This window comes from Triplophysa dalaica, chromosome 24, assembly GCF_015846415.1.
Source record: "Triplophysa dalaica isolate WHDGS20190420 chromosome 24, ASM1584641v1, whole genome shotgun sequence".
In the NCBI taxonomy this organism is placed as follows: Eukaryota; Metazoa; Chordata; class Actinopteri; order Cypriniformes; family Nemacheilidae; genus Triplophysa; species Triplophysa dalaica.
This window is the reverse complement of record NC_079565.1, coordinates 12336091-12355587: the sequence shown is the minus strand read 5'-3', so window position 1 is coordinate 12355587 and position 19497 is coordinate 12336091. Positions and strand designations below refer to the sequence as shown.

The 19497-nt window shown below is 36.8% G+C and overlaps 1 protein-coding gene across 2 annotated transcripts in view; it reads left to right on the top strand.

Annotated features, from left to right (window-relative positions):
• The window catches only part of abcc8 (ATP-binding cassette, sub-family C (CFTR/MRP), member 8), a 64040-nt gene that overhangs the window by 22796 nt on the left and 21747 nt on the right, over positions 1–19497 (top strand). For both annotated transcript variants that reach the window (XM_056740413.1, XM_056740412.1), the window contains 11 exons: positions 612–652; positions 868–1013; positions 3620–3728; positions 4326–4442; positions 4530–4602; positions 5281–5386; positions 12543–12575; positions 16472–16504; positions 16987–17085; positions 18620–18704; positions 19400–19480. In XM_056740413.1, the coding sequence (XP_056596391.1) occupies positions 612–652; positions 868–1013; positions 3620–3728; positions 4326–4442; positions 4530–4602; positions 5281–5386; positions 12543–12575; positions 16472–16504; positions 16987–17085; positions 18620–18704; positions 19400–19480 (923 nt within the window). The remainder of the gene's footprint in view (positions 1–611; positions 653–867; positions 1014–3619; positions 3729–4325; positions 4443–4529; positions 4603–5280; positions 5387–12542; positions 12576–16471; positions 16505–16986; positions 17086–18619; positions 18705–19399; positions 19481–19497) is intronic.

Below are 19497 nucleotides of genomic sequence, written 5' to 3'. Positions count from 1 at the left end.
GGAGAAATAGATCATGCTTACTGGAGTATGTCAAGTCAGGTCTCATGAATCAAGTGAACCATTCTTGATGTTCATGTCCATGTTTTAATGAAATAGCAAGCTCACCTGGGCACTGGAGAAATGGTAGTAGTGTAATTCAACTTCATATGTCCTCAATACTTCGTGCATAATAGGCGTAGACATTCAAGGAAGTGTACACACAGTAAACACTGCTATTACTTCTTTTTCTGAAATAATTGGTCTTTGTACAAATGCATCAAACATACGTATTTGGCTGTTTGATCATGTCTTGCTGTTTATTTTCAGCTTCATTCAGGAGGTGAATTACATATTTAAAATGCGGTTTGAAATGTGTATTATAATACATCCAAAGATGTTTTCAGTTGTGTCAAGAAGTTCGAGGCCACATTTTAGACATTTTTATTCAAAACCTATATTTTCTTTGGATTGGAGTCTTCAATTTAGTATTGAAGAACTATTGCATGTTTTCTTCTACATTTGGGACAGTTGCTAGATGCTCAAATGACAGCAATATAATGAATAAAATATAAAATATTTACTGTAATTATAGAAACTTATTTAACTAATTTAGCTTTTTTTTGTCTTCACAGTATTTATGAACACAGCCATTCCCATTGCTGCAGTACTCACTGTAAGTATACAAAAACTCTTCTGTTCTTTATTGGCTTTTGGTCTATTTATCATGTTTAAACTTAGTTTAACAGGACATAAATGGTCCTCAGCAATTTCCTCTTACCTCTTTCCGACAATTTTTATGCAGTCCTAATATTCAAGTAGACTAACCAGTCAATTCAGGAGTAGATGAAATAGATGCATGAAAGATGTTTATTGGTTTGTTTGTTTCAGACTTTTGTGGCTCATGTGCACCTGTCTGATGATGCAGACCTGTCCCCCGCTGTAGCCTTTGCCTCTCTCTCACTCTTTCATATCCTGGTTACTCCTCTGTTCCTGCTGTCCAGTGTCGTGCGCTCCACCGTCAAAGCCCTGGTCAGGTCAGTTAAACCACAAAGCCTTTGTAACACCTAGAACATATGTAAGCTGTTTACGTGCATTGTCCTAACCAGGATGAAACCTGTGATGGATGACCGACTGTAAACCCTTTTATGGGCTGTAATTCTAGAAAAGGAAGTCCCTCCTTCTGGTAAAAAGAGCCAATCATCAGTAGGTAAAACCTGAAAATTCTGTGGGGCGGGGCCCTCGTGAGGCGCTTGCCAGCCTGTGTGCTGTAGTTTAAGCAAACTCGGAAAAATTGATTTTTTGTGTAATTTAAGTTTAGGAAACAAAAGTTATGGTACATTTCAATTCAGGGTTACTTCTGTAACTGTCTACCCCCATTCAAGTAGATAGGCATGTGGTCTAACTATGACGCAAATAGCTGCCGGGAGGGGATGCAAACATGGCTGCCGAGTGGCACGACTCCCGCAGAGATTGTGTGGGAGATGGAAGGGTCTGTAATACTTATAATAGAGGTTATGCATTGACGTCAATTTTCTACATGAACATGCCAGGACACACGGGTCACACTCCCTTGAGTGGCAAAACACTAAGCAAAATGGCTGCTTTCAATAAGAAAAACAAATAAAACGGCACTAAACCACGCAATTATTCCTGAAATTAAAAGCAGTCAGACTTGACGGTGATCGTTACGACTCACATAGGAACTAGGTGTCCTTGGACACTGAAATGTTGCGCGGAATTGCATTTCCTGATGTTCCTTTTGTACAAGATTTGCATTGCTCTTCTAAATGTTTACGGTGTTTACAATAAGTTGATCTATAAGTTTGTATGAAATGCATCTGCTCAGAATATTAAAATAAATAAAAAGCTGGGGAAACGTTACATTTACGCAACATATAAAGGTTTAGAATGTAGGTAGGTAACACTATTTTGTTATGTCAAATAAATGAAAATACCAGGCACTTCTTCCAGTTCCAAAATGTCAAAAAGCCTTTATTTAAACATGGCTCATTATAGAAACATTACAAATGACATGAACACTGCACATTGATGCATTTCAGCCATGCGGCCTTGCAGAGTTTGTCAAGTACAAAATTAGTCACAGGTGTAGTTATAATCAGTTTGTCATGGGTTGATGAGACAAGGACAGAGGATCCAGGCGCAGACAGTGGGTAAGGGGTTAACAAGACTTTACTAATAAAAACAAAATGGGGTAACGTAACAAAATAGGATACAGTAATAACAAGACAGGACCGGACTAAGACTAACTACATTAAAACAAGACTAACGTAAACATTTGACAAGAACTACAACTATCTAAATTAGACTAGACTAGATTAGACAGGCACAGGAACTCACCACACAATTGACACACACAATGAACCAGCACAGGAAAGAAAACACAGGGGCATAATAATTGGAACCAAATCAAATGGGAACAGGTGCGGGGGCATGAAATTATTAACAATCAAAAACTCTCCATATGAAACAAGAGGGTCTGTCATGATTCTACCACTAGATCAAGAAACGCATGACAAGATGGGGTAGAACCATGACACTTTCCAACTAGTGGCTTTGGCTTCTGTTAACAGACTTTGGTTTTACATTACCATGTTGCTAAACTAAGGACTCGCTACTCTTAAAAGCACAGAAATTAGGTAGCACACATATTTGCCAATTTATTGCAATCTGAATATGCATTACACAAATATTAGCCAGTCTTAACTGACCAATTTTCACCTGATGGAATTATTTTTGATTTGATCTTTTCTGTATGAATTACATATACTCTTACATAATTACATATAGTGCATCCATTCAGGGATGGTGATGTGCAATGCTGTCTTAGATTTTTTGTCAAAAATAGATGTATTATTATAATCAATTATATGTTGTTGTATTTTTATTTTGGGTAGGTTTTGTTTTATTTCCCATTTTTCATTTAGAACATAGATTATACCCTCTGCTGTACCCTTCGCATTGTAGTTTAATTTACAGCTTAGTTCCTTTCTTTACAATAGTTATTGGGACATGAATTGCTGTGTATATTACCGTGATATACGACCAACAAAAACATTTCAGGATTTACAGTTCTTAATTAACCACTAGGGTTCAGATGAATCGGTCTATGTCAATGCGTGATAAATCATTTCAGCTCCGGCAGGCACTGTGAGTTTTCTCTTCTCCCCGTAACAGCTACAGCAGACTTCCCTGAAGTGATGTGTGTTGGTGTGCCTCTGGTTCAATCTCATCAATCCATTGCTGTGGAATACATTTTAGATAAGGCTGTGTCTGCTCAAGAACAGGTCATAGATCTGGCCTGTTTAGAAAACAGCCCACGTTTGCCACCTTTCTCAATATATTTCTGACTGCACACTTGTGATCAACAATGAGGGCATCTGCTGTTTCTGATGTTTTTACAACATAATCCATTTACAGCCATGCGCATCGTTCCAGAAGGCATCAGTCTTGGGTCTAGTTTAATTTATGTTCTTGTCTGTGGTTTTATTTCAGAGTAATATGGCAGGCCAACAAATATAGAACAGGTCATAGATAAATGTTTGTATCAAACATTTACGATGTCCAGAAAAAGAAAAACATAAAGTTAATCTAATAATATATCAAATTGTCTTGTGGCCAGTGTGCAGAAGCTGAGCGAGTTTTTCTCCTGTGATGAGATCGGAGTTGAACAGGAGCCCAAAGCAACAATTTTACCCAACTCAACCAATCACGCCTGGTATCAGGCCCTGGTGAGTAAAGTATATTAGCCGTAAAGACACACCAAGCACGAAACAATAAATTAATAAAATACATATATTTCATATTATATATTATAACAATATTGTTTTTTAGTATTTTAAGGATATATTCATATTTTATATGTTTATATATTTTCTTTTTCTGACATGTTTCTGTCATTTCACGTAATATTTTTTCAAAATTTCTGTTATTCTTTATCTTCATATGAATTATACTGTAAGTTGTAAATTCTTCTACTTTTAAATTCTAGTTTTATAGCCTTAAGGTTTACCAAAAACACACATGATCCAGGCTTACATGTTATTGGCTGATGAGCTTTGATGACATTTTAGTCGACGAAAACATGAGAATCTGCCTGTTGCCTATTTACAGTAAAATAATGGAAACTCTGTCTACACAGATATGACATTTTCAGCATTTTTGTAACTATTTCGCGAGATCTTTTGGATTTAAGGCACCAAACCTTTAATAAATACCCTGCAACCAATTATTCACATCAAAAAGTCATTATATTAATGAAGCGCAATGTTTGCTAAACACAGATGAGTTATCATTGCTGAGGGTTTGGTCTTTTTATTTTAATACAGCCTCTGAAGGTTGTGAACCGCAAGCATCCGGTCAGAGAGGACTGGAACAGCTTTGGGATTCAGAGCGATCAGGAGGACGAGCCTCTGGCTGTGGAGGATGAAGATATCTGCATTAAGGTGAGATAATACAGTTTATCTGTGTACTCATGCAGTACAACGGCAGGTGTGGGCACAAACAAACTGACTAAATGTTCTCTGTTCTAGATAACAAATGGTTATTTCAGCTGGACTGATGGAGCCTCAACATTATCCAATGTGGAAATAAAGATTCCTTTCGGTGAGTCCTATCAGATTGAAACTTAAGCAGGTGCTGTGGCATTGTGGTTATCACAGGTGCTCTGAGATTTTAAAGGATGGGTGTGATTCTGTAAAGCTGATGTGGAAATTACTGATTCCATTTCTTGTTCTACGCTCTTCTAGACATCATTTCCCCTTCCTCTTCTATGTACATCTAAATAACATCAAAATAAAAGCGGACATGTTTAAGCATAAGCTTTACCTCAGAGATCTTTCATTTTTAACACCTACGTTGTTCAGACCTGTTATTTTTCTCTAAATCCCAAAATGAAGTGTTTTTCCCCATACAAAGGTTTTTATCTGATGCATATTTTGTCTGAATTTAAAAGTCCCATAGCCACACACATTGGAGTGAATTAATAAAATGTTCTCATTTTACAGGAAACCCTCTACATTTAATCAAATTGACAATAATTTGACAATTATTATTTTATGTTACGTTAAAGTGGTAGATTGGTGAAAAATACAGTGATAGTCTTGAAAGTGAGAGCTTTTATTTGATATATGAATCTGTTTTAAATGTAAAATTTATGGGACTTTATTTCTGTCTGTTTATTCACTCTTCGAACATGCAGATGTATTTTTGGTGTTCAATACCATTTATTATGATTTAAAACCCTGTTTGTTGGTTATTTATTGGTTTGTATTCTCTCTACAGGTCAGTTGACTATGATAGTCGGCCAGGTGGGTTGTGGGAAATCATCTTTGTTGCTGGCAGCACTGGGTGAAATGCAAAAGATTTCTGGCACTGTGACATGGAACAAGTAAGAAGCGACTGTCGTACTTAAGTGTTGTCCAATTAAGTAAAAGCTGCAATTTGCAATTTTTTTGCAAAAAAATAAGTGAAAATATAAACAAAAAATCAAGTGTTTTCCATGCTACCGTACTTTCCACTGATTCGCAACGTTAAACTGTAAATTATTTATATACAATAATAATATTAATTGAGCTTTAAGTTACAATCCAAGGGTAATGTAATTGTCAGTATGACGTCATTTTACTTAAAGGAAACCCACTTTAAGAAAAGTCATAAACCTTTGGAGCCGATAGCCTTTTGGTTAGTGGTCCAACATAAGACGCTGTTGCGCTCCGGGCGACCCGAGTTCGAGTCCTGGCTCGTGTTCCTTTACCGATGCCACCCTCTCTCATCCACTTCGCTTCCTGTCCTCACACTCCTACTGCACTAATAAAGGCAAATGTCCAAAAATATATACTTAAATAAATAAAAAGTAATAAACTAACCTGCAACTTTATTTTTCAAACAGAGATGGTGATATAGTAACCCTTTAAATTGAGTCTTCTGAATGCAGTGAATTGCTTGTCGCAATTTTTTTTAACAGTGACATTCTTTGCCATTGATTGGACAATTGTTATTGAAAGATTTATTTTCACTTTCCGTGTTGTTCACGATCGTAGGGTCACAGTTATAAGGTGTATACGGTAATTGAAAAACTGAAATCAATGGAAGTGATTGGTGAAGTGATTGGTGTATTCATAGAATGACATCTCTTTTGTTCTTTAGTGCTTCAGGAGCTCAACAGTGTGCAGGAAAATGATTTTGATGAGTAATTCCTTTTATAAAACCCTTGAAATTGCTGATAGTGTCTCTGATGTTTGGGGGATTGTAAATGGCTAAGTCGCTGTTATATAAAGATTTAATATTCATATAAGGAGTGGCTAATGTGCAAAAAGATAGCCAGTTTCAAGTATTCATATGGCTTATATTTAAGGTTTTAAGTGTTTTCATCGTTGTATTCCTAAACCAAGGTGTGAAACCCACACTGTGATATAAATATTAAGAGGAAAGGTTTTCGTTTTCATTAAGCGATCACATTTATGTCTGGTGGAAAAAATATTCATTGAAAAAGGGATCCTAGCAACATACAAAAAGCCAAATACCATGAAGAACTGGGGGTGGGGTCTTTTGACTCGATAACCCATTAGCTAGCCTGAACACCTAAGCAATGTCGAAACCCCCAGGGAATAGCCACCCCTCAAAAAGCTTGGCAACCTCATAGCAACAACCTCCAAACCACCACCCCCACATCATCCAAACCAATGCCACATCTAGGGAGCTGAATATTATGTTTTATTCAGAAAATTATTTAAAATCTCAAATATGTTCTTAATGCCTCTCATCTTTGTATGATGGTGTGTTGCTGCAACTTACCACAACTTACTTTTTGGAAGCACCTGTTCACCTTTAAAATGTGTCGGTTCATAAGTCATTGCAAGAAAAATGTCATAATATAACAGTACAACAATAAGGCATCAAACAAGGCCAAATGAGGATATGTTGTTGACAAGGCAAGCCATTAGAGGCCCTTCAATCCCAACACTACATGTCACAACTGACCTAGAGGGTCAAACTGAAATTGCTGTGTTCTCATCAGCTGTCATATCAAGCCCCTTCACAGATGAGTCATCTACCGTCGCACAGGCTATTAGTTACTACAATGTTGATTTGATGGACACCTCTTGTGAAGAGCCGTACCCTGGGTCAAGTGTTGAATTGAGCGTTTGTTTCGAATACCAGTTACCCCTAGCAACACCAATCAGCTGAGCCCAGTTTAAAAGGTTTACTTAAAATAACAAGTGGATTAGGGCAGACGACGTGATTCCATTTAAAATACCGTAGATTAATATTCGGAGGATTTAGCTATAATTGCATCTGGAACAAGTTATATATTAAGTCGGCGAAAAGAAAATTGTTTATGCATTTTGGCTGTCTAAATCAAATTGTTTCCTTTTTTGTTTTCAATTGATTTGATACATTGGGAATGAATGATGGGTGCTGTTTATGCACATACTTGAAAAATGAAACGTATAAATGCGCTATACCAGGTTCGAACCAGCGACCTCTTGAACCAGAGACTTGTAATTAAACAGATAATTTTAAGCGTTCATGGGTAATAAAAAAAATATGTATAAGAGTAATATCTCATGAACGCAGGTATTAATTACAGATGTCAGAAGTGACAATGAAAGAAAGAATGTCATTTTGTACTTGTTTCTGTTTGTGTCAGGGTCCTGTCCTTCCTGTCAGGAGTTTTTCGTGCCTTGGGGACAGGGTCATGACAATACCATGTCTTGTGTGTGTGTTTCGTCTTGTGTGGAGACACGTGGCGGTTTGTTTTGACATTTCGCCGCCTGTCCTCATGTCTTTCGTTTAGCTCCGCCCCCTTGTGTCTCTGTTAGCATCTCATTAGTGTTTCATTTCCCTCAACTGTACATTCTTCTTCCCGCCAGTCTCCCTTAGTGGAGTCTATGTTAAGTCTTGTCACCTGTCCTTCACCTTCCCTGTATTATTATCCCTCATCAGTTATTCCCTTTATATAGTCCTGTTCTTTCCCCAGTCTATGTCGGTTCATTTCACATGTTATATCCTTCCTGTTTCCCGTATCCAGTTTGTTCCCTATCCGTGAGGTGTATTGGATTACTTTGTTCCTTTTCGGTTTTGGAATACCCTTGTTCCCTTCGTGTTTGGACTTTTGTTTATTAGTATCACCTCGTATCTTGTTTGTTTTCCCCATTGTGGGTTTTTATTTTGTCCAATAAATAGTCTTTGTTAACCCTTCACTTGCCTGCGTTTGGGTTCTGTCCACCCTTCCTGACAGTTTGTATGTATTTACATGTATTGTAAGCCGCTTTAAGTTGCACTACGTACATCGCACTTTATTTTATTTTATTTCATCACAAAAATTACATTACATTTCGTTTGTTGACATACATGCACTATTTGTGCACATACTTACAAATTTAAATTTATAAATGCACAACACAAGAATCAAACCGGCAACCTCATGCACCCAAGACTTGCGAATTTATGAGGTGCCCCACTCAATTGGCTTTCTTCACCAAGTGTTATATCTCACAAACTCTACGTGGCACTGATTTGAAACTTTTTCTGAGGTGTAGTTGACACTTACCAAGTTTCGTATTGATGAATCGAACATTGGCCGAGTTACAACCTCCTATACATTTTCTGGTCAATTTTACAAAGTTTGCGGCGTCGTAACTTTTGAGCAACGGAAAAAATCTCCATTCAAGAGCATCACCTCTGCGCGACTCAGTCCAAAGATCGTCTAAGCTGATTTTCTTGACAATCTGTCACAATTTCTAGGACCAGTATTGTAAAAACGCAAAACTGTACTTTTAAGATGGTAGTTACTGTAATGGGCGGAGTCTTAGTGTAAGGCATGGAATGCGATGAGTGTGACGAGTGCATGACGTTTGGCTAGTCAAATTTTTTCCAAAGGAAGGAATGCAGCGACTGTGTTCTTCCACAACCAGGCTCTGAGTGCACAATATTTTGCGATCTTTAGGGCATGTTTATTGCTTGCTCGCTCTAACTGGTTCCGCTCAACTTGTGTTACTTTAGTACTGTCTAACGCAAACCAGAGGGCGGGCTAAAGAAGTATTTGTTGATATTCTTTTGTGGTGGCGGTGGTCAACCTATCATAGATAGGAGCATTCCAGGACCTGGCGTTCACTGGTCCTGGTGTCAAAAAAAGTTGCAATTTCAGTAACAAGGGTTCGCTTGAATACAATTTCCCTCTATTATAACAAAAGCTTGGATTAAAATTGATGTCTTAATTCATTACACCTTTAACTCACATGAATTCATACACTCTTATATGTACGTTTTCATTTGATTTGCTTTCTCGCCAGTTTAGCAGAGGGGCTTCAGTATTGCTTTTTCTACTAATCAAACGTTTCGCACCATTCGCATCATGCAAATTCATACAAATTAGCCCACTTGTAAAATGGTTAGGAATTCCAGTGAGATGATTGGTGACATAATCGGAAGGGACTGTCTTTTGTGAACCTGGACAAAAAAACAGTCTTATGGGTTAATTTCTCGAGAATTCTATTAATTTATCAGTTGTTAGAATTAGACAATATCTGGATGAGATACAACCGTTTATAATTTAGGAATCTGAGAGTGCAAAACATATAAATATTGTGAAAATTGCCTTCGAAGTTGTTAATCAGGGGCACTGTGGCAGACCATCCACTCACAAAAATAATGATTTTATATATTGAAAGTTGGAAATGCCCAATTTTTTTCATATAACATAATCTTTTCTTAATATCCTAATGATTTTTGGCATAAAAGAAAAATATATCATTTTGAACCATACAATGTATTTTTGTCTTTTACAAAAAAAAACTGTGCAACGTATGTTTTGTGATCCAGGGTCACATTTTAGAGGTGCAGTAAGTTTATACATTCTGTTTAAAGATCACAAAAACTACCTTTTAAAGTAACATGCACAGATGAATGGTGCATTAAGTCAGTTATTATGTCCATTTTGATGTAGAATTTAAATTACACCTGTACCATTCGTCAGATTGAGTTCGGTCTACTGCATACTAACCCCAGGATACATGTAATACGCCTGCGAAAGCCCACCAATTGTAGGTTTATCGTAGTCATGTCTAAATTTAGATTTACAGCAATGTCCTTGAACAGCAGTCTACTCTAAGAGCAGGCTTGAGTATTGAAACATCATAGCAAATGTTTATACCATCAGAGCAAAATAATTTTGACTGGGTGTTGTCCATTTAGAAAGGAAATGATTTTTACATGTAAATGTTCATGTTTGATGCAATGTCTCTGGCGGATGATCAGAGAGAGAGAATCAAGAAAGCTTTTCCTTTATCTCAAACATTTATCAGATAAATACCAACAAAAATGACCCTCACAGATTCTAATCTTAACTTTTCATATCCTAAGTAAGGCTATGCAATACACATACTAAAATATTGAAATGAATGTTAGCGTTGTGAACTAGTAAACATGTCTTGTTTACTTCTTTTATTTTGTTGCACGCAATTTAATTTTAATACTAAGTGTTAAACCGAACTGCCAAGAAGATCGAACAACCTTTTATATGAATCATTTATCAAGCGAACAACCTGGCCAAATAAATGACTCAAGGACATCTTATCCTAACGTTTCATAACCTTAACACAAATCTAAAACATAGAAGCTACGATAAAAGAAAGAGGTCTGTATTTTATCACGTAATAGGTAACATGTAAAATTGGCATTATTTCCTGTTTACATCTTTTTAATGTTAGGCTACTGCATGTTACCTTAACTCACAGAATTAAGTATTACACTTTAATTTCAAACACTAACATTTCTAGTGACGTTTTTTTAGCGTGCAAGGTGCCCAAGTCAATAATTCATAATGGCACATAGTGTTTATATACATCTCTCAGTATGGTTTCTATTCACTTTCTTGGAACTGTACGTGTTACCTGGTTTCCATGGTTGGGCCTCAGGTGAAAAAGCCATTTAAACAGCATCAGTTTTGAGCATTCCCTTTCTTTTTCCAAGAAGACATGGAATTCTGCGACTGAAGGTTATTAAGATCTTGCAGTTCGACCAGAGATGTCCACAGCAATGTTCTTTAAACTGACAGGTTGAGTCCTTGCTTAACTACAAAGCCATGGGGGGAGAACTGTCATGACGTTGATGCTCTGCAGTATTTTCTGTGTTTTGTGGTCCACTTTCAAAAGCACAGGACAAAAATGCCTGTAGGCAGCTGAAAAGATCTTTATATTCCTGGTATTTTCAAGGCAGATTGTGTCTTTGTATGTAATAGTTTAACACCAGAGCTACTTTCAATTCTTGCATTGTCACTTTAAAGATTTATTTTGTGTGGTTGTCCTTTCTTGACCTTCAGTAACTCAATAAAAAAAAGTTACAAATGAGATATTATTAATATCCCAGATCTTTCTTCTAGACAGTAATGAGATTGAATGTAGCAAATGAAGGACGTTTTTGTTTATCAGATTTTCCCTCCATAATCTCAGATGTGTCTCATTTAGCATTTCTGAAGATATCAACAGTCAAACTGTGAATTTCTCATTATTTGCTCACAAAACTAAATTATCTGAACTATGCGACTCTCTTTTTATATACTTGTATAGGCCTACTGTCTTTTAACAATTGTCTTGGGTGTCCAGGGGCTGACTGGCGAGGATTTTCAGCCCAGGTTAATTCGCCCCCCAACGGCACTCCAACAATTCTGTCTATGGGTGTCGGGGGGGATGGGGCGGCGTTGGCATTGGCCCTCTACCAAATCTGTCGACGGGGGGGGGGGGTTGGGCGGTGTGGGGTGTTTGAGCTCGACCTGATTTTGCCAAGTGGATGATGTCCACAGGACAACCTATTTTGTTGACCCAAGGACAACATTTTTATGAATAAAACCTAAACCCACATCAAACCCCAACCCTACCCATAATTTATCACTAAAATCAGAGGGTAATGATAAGTGAAAATCGATGGTTTACAAGCTCCTAATCCTGGTTGGAATATAAAACTTAAAATAAACTGTAAACGTATTTATAAAATCTGATTGCTTGATTTAAATGTTGTCCCAGGGCCAACATGACGTTTTCCTTAGGATATCAACCACTTGGCAAAAACAGGAGAGCTGGGTGTCTCGATGGCATCTGCTCTCCACCAAATCTGGGGATGGGGGGGTTGTATGTAATGTGTGTATTTTTTTGCATAATTACATGTCCAACTCGCTAATGCCTTCAAGTTGCATGCATTCGTGTTGATAATTCTGTCCGCCCCTGGTCGCGGCTGTAAGCCTTCAGTGGGACGGCCGTTCTGGACTTTGACAGAATGTCCTACTGGTCAGTGTCTGTACGAAACTCCTGAGATCTGAAATGTTTCCACAGGGCAAATTCCGAAACCTTTTAATATTCTGGCATCATGTGAATGTTTATCATCACTCAAAATCATTTGGCAATGATAGTACGAATAGAAAATGAAATATTATGGAAATTCATTCAGTAATATTTTTGATATCAGCTATCTCAAAGCTATTTATCAGATACAATGCAACATGCTTATCATGTCGAGATATAATTCATTATTTGTTGATTGTTTTGCAGGCCACCTACTCTGGATGAAGAGGGAAATGAAAGGTAGGTGTCTTGTCCTTATGATAAGATTTAAATGGGAAATAACAAACATGTAATAGATCCTGCTGAGTGCATGTTTATGATTGTGTACACACAATGAGCGTGACTGTGCGTGTGTCCTGTCATACTGTGCACCAGTGATAGTTTTCCCTGTGGTAGTGTTGCTTGGGCGTTGTTCTGTTCTCTGTATTTCTTCTCACTTAAACTCAGCCCTTTGAAGACACATTGACAACATCATGCCATTGTTTATTTACTGTATGTATGCAGTTTGTCATTTATTGTAGCATTATGTGCATCTTGGGTGGTTGGTAATTTTACCAATAATGTGCAATAATAGGTTGCACAGTTTGCAGCACAGTAAAATTTGCTTGGGCCAACATATATGGCAGCATTGCATGTATCCTTGGTGAGAACATAATAAAGCATAATGTATTATTATTTAGTAGTGTACATTTCCACAGGAAAAACTACTAGTCTTCAATATGATATCATAATAAATACACTATAGTACGCCAGAATTACTATAGTAGTCTGCAGTATTAACTACATGAAAAAACTGTAGCAAAACTGAAGTATACTATAGTATTTACTTTACTATAGTAAGGTTAAAAACACCATCTACTTATACTTTTAAGCGCTGTACACGCTATGGACAATAACTTAAAAAAATACAGTCAAACTTTTTTTAATTGAAGATAATAGCAGGATTCACGTTTAGGAACGTCAAAGTATTAAAATCAATTTTAAACATTCACTGAGCCTGTAAGAAAATGTTCAGAAAACATAATTTTAACATTAGCATCTGGCTAAGCTAACAATTCAGTGCCTTCTTGCCAGTGTCTTTTGGCCATCAATTACAGTACATGCCGCCAAAACCAAGGGTGTATTATTGCCCCTGATAAAAGGAAACCTTAATATGTTTGTCTGTTAAATACTTCAACTCAGTAGGGAGCTCTTTGGTGGCTATCACAGGGGCTATTGATGCAGAACAGTGACAGTTGGTGCCTGTGATAAAATGCACTAACATCCCTCTGGTTATCTATAAAACAGCATGTGCTTTCACAATGGGCTACTGTGTGAATAAGGGTGTTTCAGTTATCGTATGTGTGTTTCTTGTTCTCGGCAATTGGACTGAATTGGCCTTATTACCACTGGCAGCTATCGTTCTATCACTCTTTTTGAAGATAAGGTGTATTATAAAAATAAAGAGCATTTCGTGAAAGACTTGTTTCACTGAAAGGAATAAAGATGTGTGGGTTGTGCAAAATGTGAGGGTCAGTCTAATACAAGCTTTTTCCTTTGATCATTTAGTTTGAAAGCGACGGATCAGAATCCGTTCTTGCAACAACTTGAAATAAGGGAAAATGTACATAGAAAACATTTTGCATGAAATACTTGAAGCAATATCATAGTTCTGCTTAATCACTATAGGAAACAAAACTCCTCTAAAAGCATTTTTCCCGTTCTCCATAAATAATCTCGAAACGCCATGACAAGACATTCCATGTTTAAAACCATTAAGACTCTGTGCTACCCTGATTTAAAGCTGGAGTTTGCTCAGCTTCACTGCATAAGCGATTGACCCATACATGATTACACAGCACTATATATCCAGCCTCCTATTACATCCCATCAGCAACGTCATTTCAGGTTTGTAGCACTGTTGGAGGTCACAGGCGATGCTTGAGAGGTTATATTCCTGAAAGGTGCTCACTCATAAGAAAAATCAAGTACACTTTAAAATCACAGTAAACCACAAAGATAAGAGCGTTTTACGACCAAATGGATTGTAGGGAGCTGAACTCTGTTTACTAACTTTGGGGACAGACATACAATCCTAAATACATCTATATGGAAATGTACATATGTGACCCTGGACAACAAAACCAGTCTTAAGTTGCACAGGAACATTTTTAGTAATTGCCAAAAATACAAGGTTTGGGTAAAAATGACTGATTTTTCTTTTATCCAAAAAATCATTAGGATATTAAGTAAAGATCATGTTCCATGAAGATATTTTATTAATTTTCCTACTGTAAATGTATAAAAACTTTATCTTTGTGAATGGATTGCCTTCTACAATGCCCCAGATTATAGACTTCAAAGGCGATTTTCTCAATATTTTGCTTTTCATGCACCCTCAGATTCCAGCTTTGTAAACTGTTGTTGTCCTGCCAGAAAGTATCCTTTACTAGCGAACCATATATCAATAGAAAGCTTATTTCTTCAGCTTTCAGATGATGTAAAAATCTCAATTACGAAAAATTGACCCTTAAGACTTTATTTTGTCGTCCAGGGTCACATATATTCATTTGTAACCTTTCCATGTATTGATGTTCTTGTTGTTATGCCTGTTTTAAACATCAGTCCAAAGTATCCATGAATATGTGTGTAACTACTAGAATTATTAGATTTATAGTAACATATTTAACCAAGATGATATGGAAATCATGTTGGGTGTCTATGAGCTGCATTTGTGATTTCCTTAATGTTAATGTTTGTTGTGTTTTGGCAACTCTTTTTATATTAGTTTTATCAAAATCTTGGAGGTTTTCTTGGTGAACATCCAATCAGCTTTCACATGCAAAACACCATGTGAAAGACAAAGACATTTAACATTCCCTCAAAAGTTGCCTTCTCCTGATTGGGTCAGTCTCGTCTGTAGGATGTGACATCCTTACAGTTTAAAAGAGACCACGAGAAGAGTTGCTTCGGTTTTTTCGGTTCGCAGGGGTTTGTTCTTTCTCTCCTATTTCTTCTTGAGTTTTGCTTTTCTTTTTATTCGGGTTTGTCCGCGCTACCTCGAGAAGGGTAGAACTATCGCTAAAGGATGGACTAGAAGACTTCACATGTACCCCTAAGTTTGTGCCAGGCTGCGGCCTCATCTTTCCAGATACAGATCCTCTGCATAAAACTGGTTCCCTTTGATCACTTTCAGCCAAGATCAACTGGAGCCTCAACAAACTGCATCAGAACACTTTCTTTCTTTTGATGGGCAAGACATGCAAGTATCATACTTAGTCTTATGAATGGATGCATAGAGCATCATTAATCCTTTTAACAAAGGTGCTTTACTAGAAGAACCTGATGTTTTGTTCAGGCTATCGATCTTATGAATATCATATACTGCCATAAATCCATGCTCTGTTCTTCTCTCACTGCTTCAGCTTCAACCTTCCAATGCTAAACTGTATATGTGTGTATGCTAGATTGGTATGTGACTAGTCTAGGTAATAAAGTCCTGTTTTAATTCACACGTGACGTTGTTTGTAGTTCATCCGGAGTCCCTAAACATGCAGATTCTTTCTACCTGCTCGTAATGTTTAGTGATTTCCCAAAATCATAAACTTTGACCCAGATAAGTATAATTGATCATTGAATTCAGCCCAATTTGGGCTGATATTTGTTTCCCTTACAAGGGATGGTGGAAGATATATTGCTTATAATTGTGATCAAAGCTCATGATAATTCACGATAATAATGCATCGTCAGCCGGTTGTTATCACCGAATAAACCCAGAAAGGATGGACCCTGTTGTGAAGCAAAGTGATCTTCTGTTAAACTCAAGGGGTATTTTGCGATATCAACCACCTGGATGTCACTATTTAGGACAAGACACGGCTTACAAACAAGATGCAATTTTGTTCAACTATTTGTCAATATAATCTAAAATACTGTATGTTATTTACATGGCATTTTTATATTACATTTAGTAAATTATTTGTAAGTTCAAGGTGACTCACATTATCTGGTTGAGCGGTGTGTCTTTAGTTTTAGACAGTTATGGAATGACACAACTGGCCAATCAGAATCAAGTTTTCCAGACCGTCATGCCCTATTGAAGTTTATTTGTCTAATAGCATTTTAAAATGATTTATGAGAATCTATTTTATTTTCAGCCCATCTGATGCGGCTGGAGACGGAGAAATCAGGTGTGGACGCACATACACAAACACACACCACATTAGACATCATTATTGTAGGTACGATTCGTGAATACACTCGCATAATCTTTCTGTTAACCGTACTGCTATATATAATCAAAACAAATTTAATTTCTTAAAATTATGATGTAGGGGCGGTTTCCCGGACAGGTTTTAAGACTAGTCCCACACTAACTCAAAAGTTATAGGTGTCTTGATCGAAAACAACGCACACTGACATATCTTAAAATATTTAAGTGCTTTAATTTTGTCACACCAGTAATATTTCTATAAGGTATGTTTTTTTTAAATGATTTAAATATCCTAATTCAACTAAAGCCTAGTTCTGGTTTAAACTAATCCCTGTGCTGGAAACTGCCCCTTATAGTTTAGATCAGTTAAAAAAAGCTTGAACAAGCCTTTCTTTTATATTTAAGAGCAACATTGGTGTTGTGAGGAGATCAATGATGTTGTGGCAACCCCTCTGACAGGAAAAGAGGTGCTGTGGCATACGTATCCCAGAAGCCTTGGCTGCTCAACACCACGCTAGCCGAGAACATCACCTTTGAGATGCCATTAATAAAGCAAAGGTAACTGACCTTCACTTACTTTCTGAATACAAGTCATACAGGATGTATAATGACTTTAAATATATTAATGACTATATAATATCACATTTTAGGCATAGTATATTTCCCAGCTCTGATAGATGGGGCACCATATCCCATCTGGGGTCTTCCATTAAGAGCTGTTGGTACACATTGTACTGTGTTTAGCATCTTGTTGCCCTAGTGATGTAGACAAGTCAAGTGTTTGCCTTAGCTTTTGTCTCTTTTATACACCATTAGTCAACACAAAAGACTCCCTCCCTCTCTATCTGACAGATTCAGTCATTTTCCACTTTCAGTAACAGTCATTAGACAGATGTGTCCCTGAGTATATGTGTGTCTGCTTCCAGCCAACGCTTCTTACAATCGCTCTATATTTACCTTCCCTGGAGCCTCAGCAGCTGGTCAACAGTGTCTGTACACAGAGATTGTTAAAGGGGTCGTTTTTTTTCTAAAAGCCAATTTATTGGAAAGGCCAGTTGTAATGTTATTCAACATTTATTGCACTAAGCATATTTTTTGTCATTCATGACCCTTTGCTGCCTCTCTCTAAACCTAGAAGAGGCTGTTTTTGGTACTGTACCTTTAAGACTTGAACTTTGACAGTCACTTTCCCGATGTTTGTTTTAGGGTAATTATAGTATACTAAAATTAAAACTTTGAAAATGTTTCTTTTGAAATCAAATAGAATATTGGCCTTAACATCATAAAAAAATGTGAAATGTTGCCTCAGAAATAAACTGAAATGAGTTTAAGGCACTAAAATTATAACAATAAAGAAAAAATTATTTAAATTAAATTAAACTAAAGATAAAGTAAATCCTAAAAAAAATATATTAAAAAAAAGCTAATTTAAAATATTGATCAAACTAAATTCAACAAAAAACTATACTTACTTTTCTTTGTTTACTGTATGCAACAGTAAAATGTGTCTGTATTATATCATTATGCTGTAAGTAGGGATACACAATATTTATCGGACCGATAAATTATACACCGATATGGGTGAAAATAATGTCATTTTTATTGCTCCAATAATAAATAATATCCAATAAATACAATGGTTCTAGTACAATTGCTGGTAAATCAATAAATCAGTCGGATTCCTTATTATCACAATATTAAGTTTTATAAGAAAGGGTTATATTGTGAAAAATGTCTGTTGTCCTGTTTTTCACTCAAATATTTAAATATAAAACTGGTTGATGGAATGGAAGTTAATGTGCTTCAAAAGAATCGAAAAAGTTCAGATAAGCCATGTCTAAATATATTTTTTTAAATCGTGCGTCATTACCGCAACACATTGTATTATTTAATATTGGCACATAGCTGATAGTTGAAATCAACGTATAGGAAAGTCCATTACAGTGTTGTTGTTTGTTTCGGCTGTTCTTGGTCCGGACAAAATTCTGAAATCAAAATTATTCTGCTACAGACATCATTCTTTGACATTTCAAAGTGTACTAAAGCCAATTAGGTGTCCAGCCAGCAGTTTTCATTCCTCTGATGTTTTCAGATACAGAGCTGTGATTGAAGCGTGTTCTCTCCAGCCGGACATTGACATCCTGCCCCAAGGGGACCAGACGGTCATCGGAGAGCGGGTCAGTGTGCCGCCCATTTCATTATCAGCCATCTGGAATTTTTTTAGTACAACATATCGTATTGTTTCATTTATAATGTGCAACTTTGAATTTACTCGCATTTATATTGCATTTTAACATTTGTAGGGATGCCAATATGTTTTAGTATCTAAGCAGTTTTTAACAGGATGCCATCTCCTGTGTTTACTTTCATTCACATTTAAAGCAGCTTGCTGTTGTAAAAGCTTCCCTGGTTATACGTCGAGCAATCTTCCGCCTCATTTAAAGACCGTCAGTGCAGAGTCAACACCATCAATCCCCATTACTCAGTCTATGTGTCTAGTCCTAACCTCAGACTGTCTACAGTTTATTCACAGAGCTAAAAACACTTTCTCAACTTGGCAAGATCTAATCTGATTTTTCAGAATTCGAGGAAGTGAAGCAACACAGGTTTTTAATATTGTCATTTTATAAACCTTAACTGGAAAATGTTCAGCGGATCGTTTTTTTTTGTTGTTGTTGCTTTTTAGAAATGAACAATCAAAACAAGCTATGGTTGGTCATTTTAGATGTCAGTTAGATGGCCACTTCCTGATAAAATGGGCGGAAGCGTGGACCAGTCCTACACTCCACTCCCTCTGTCTGTCCTCCAAGAAATGTTTTATTACAACCTTTCGGCTAACTTTCTTCCATCATTTATTCATTTCTCTTTCTAGGGTATTATTCTTTCCGGAGGCCAGAGGCAGAGGATCAGTGTGGCTCGAGCTCTTTATCAAACCACCAATGTGGTGTTTCTGGTAGGTCCTGATAGGTC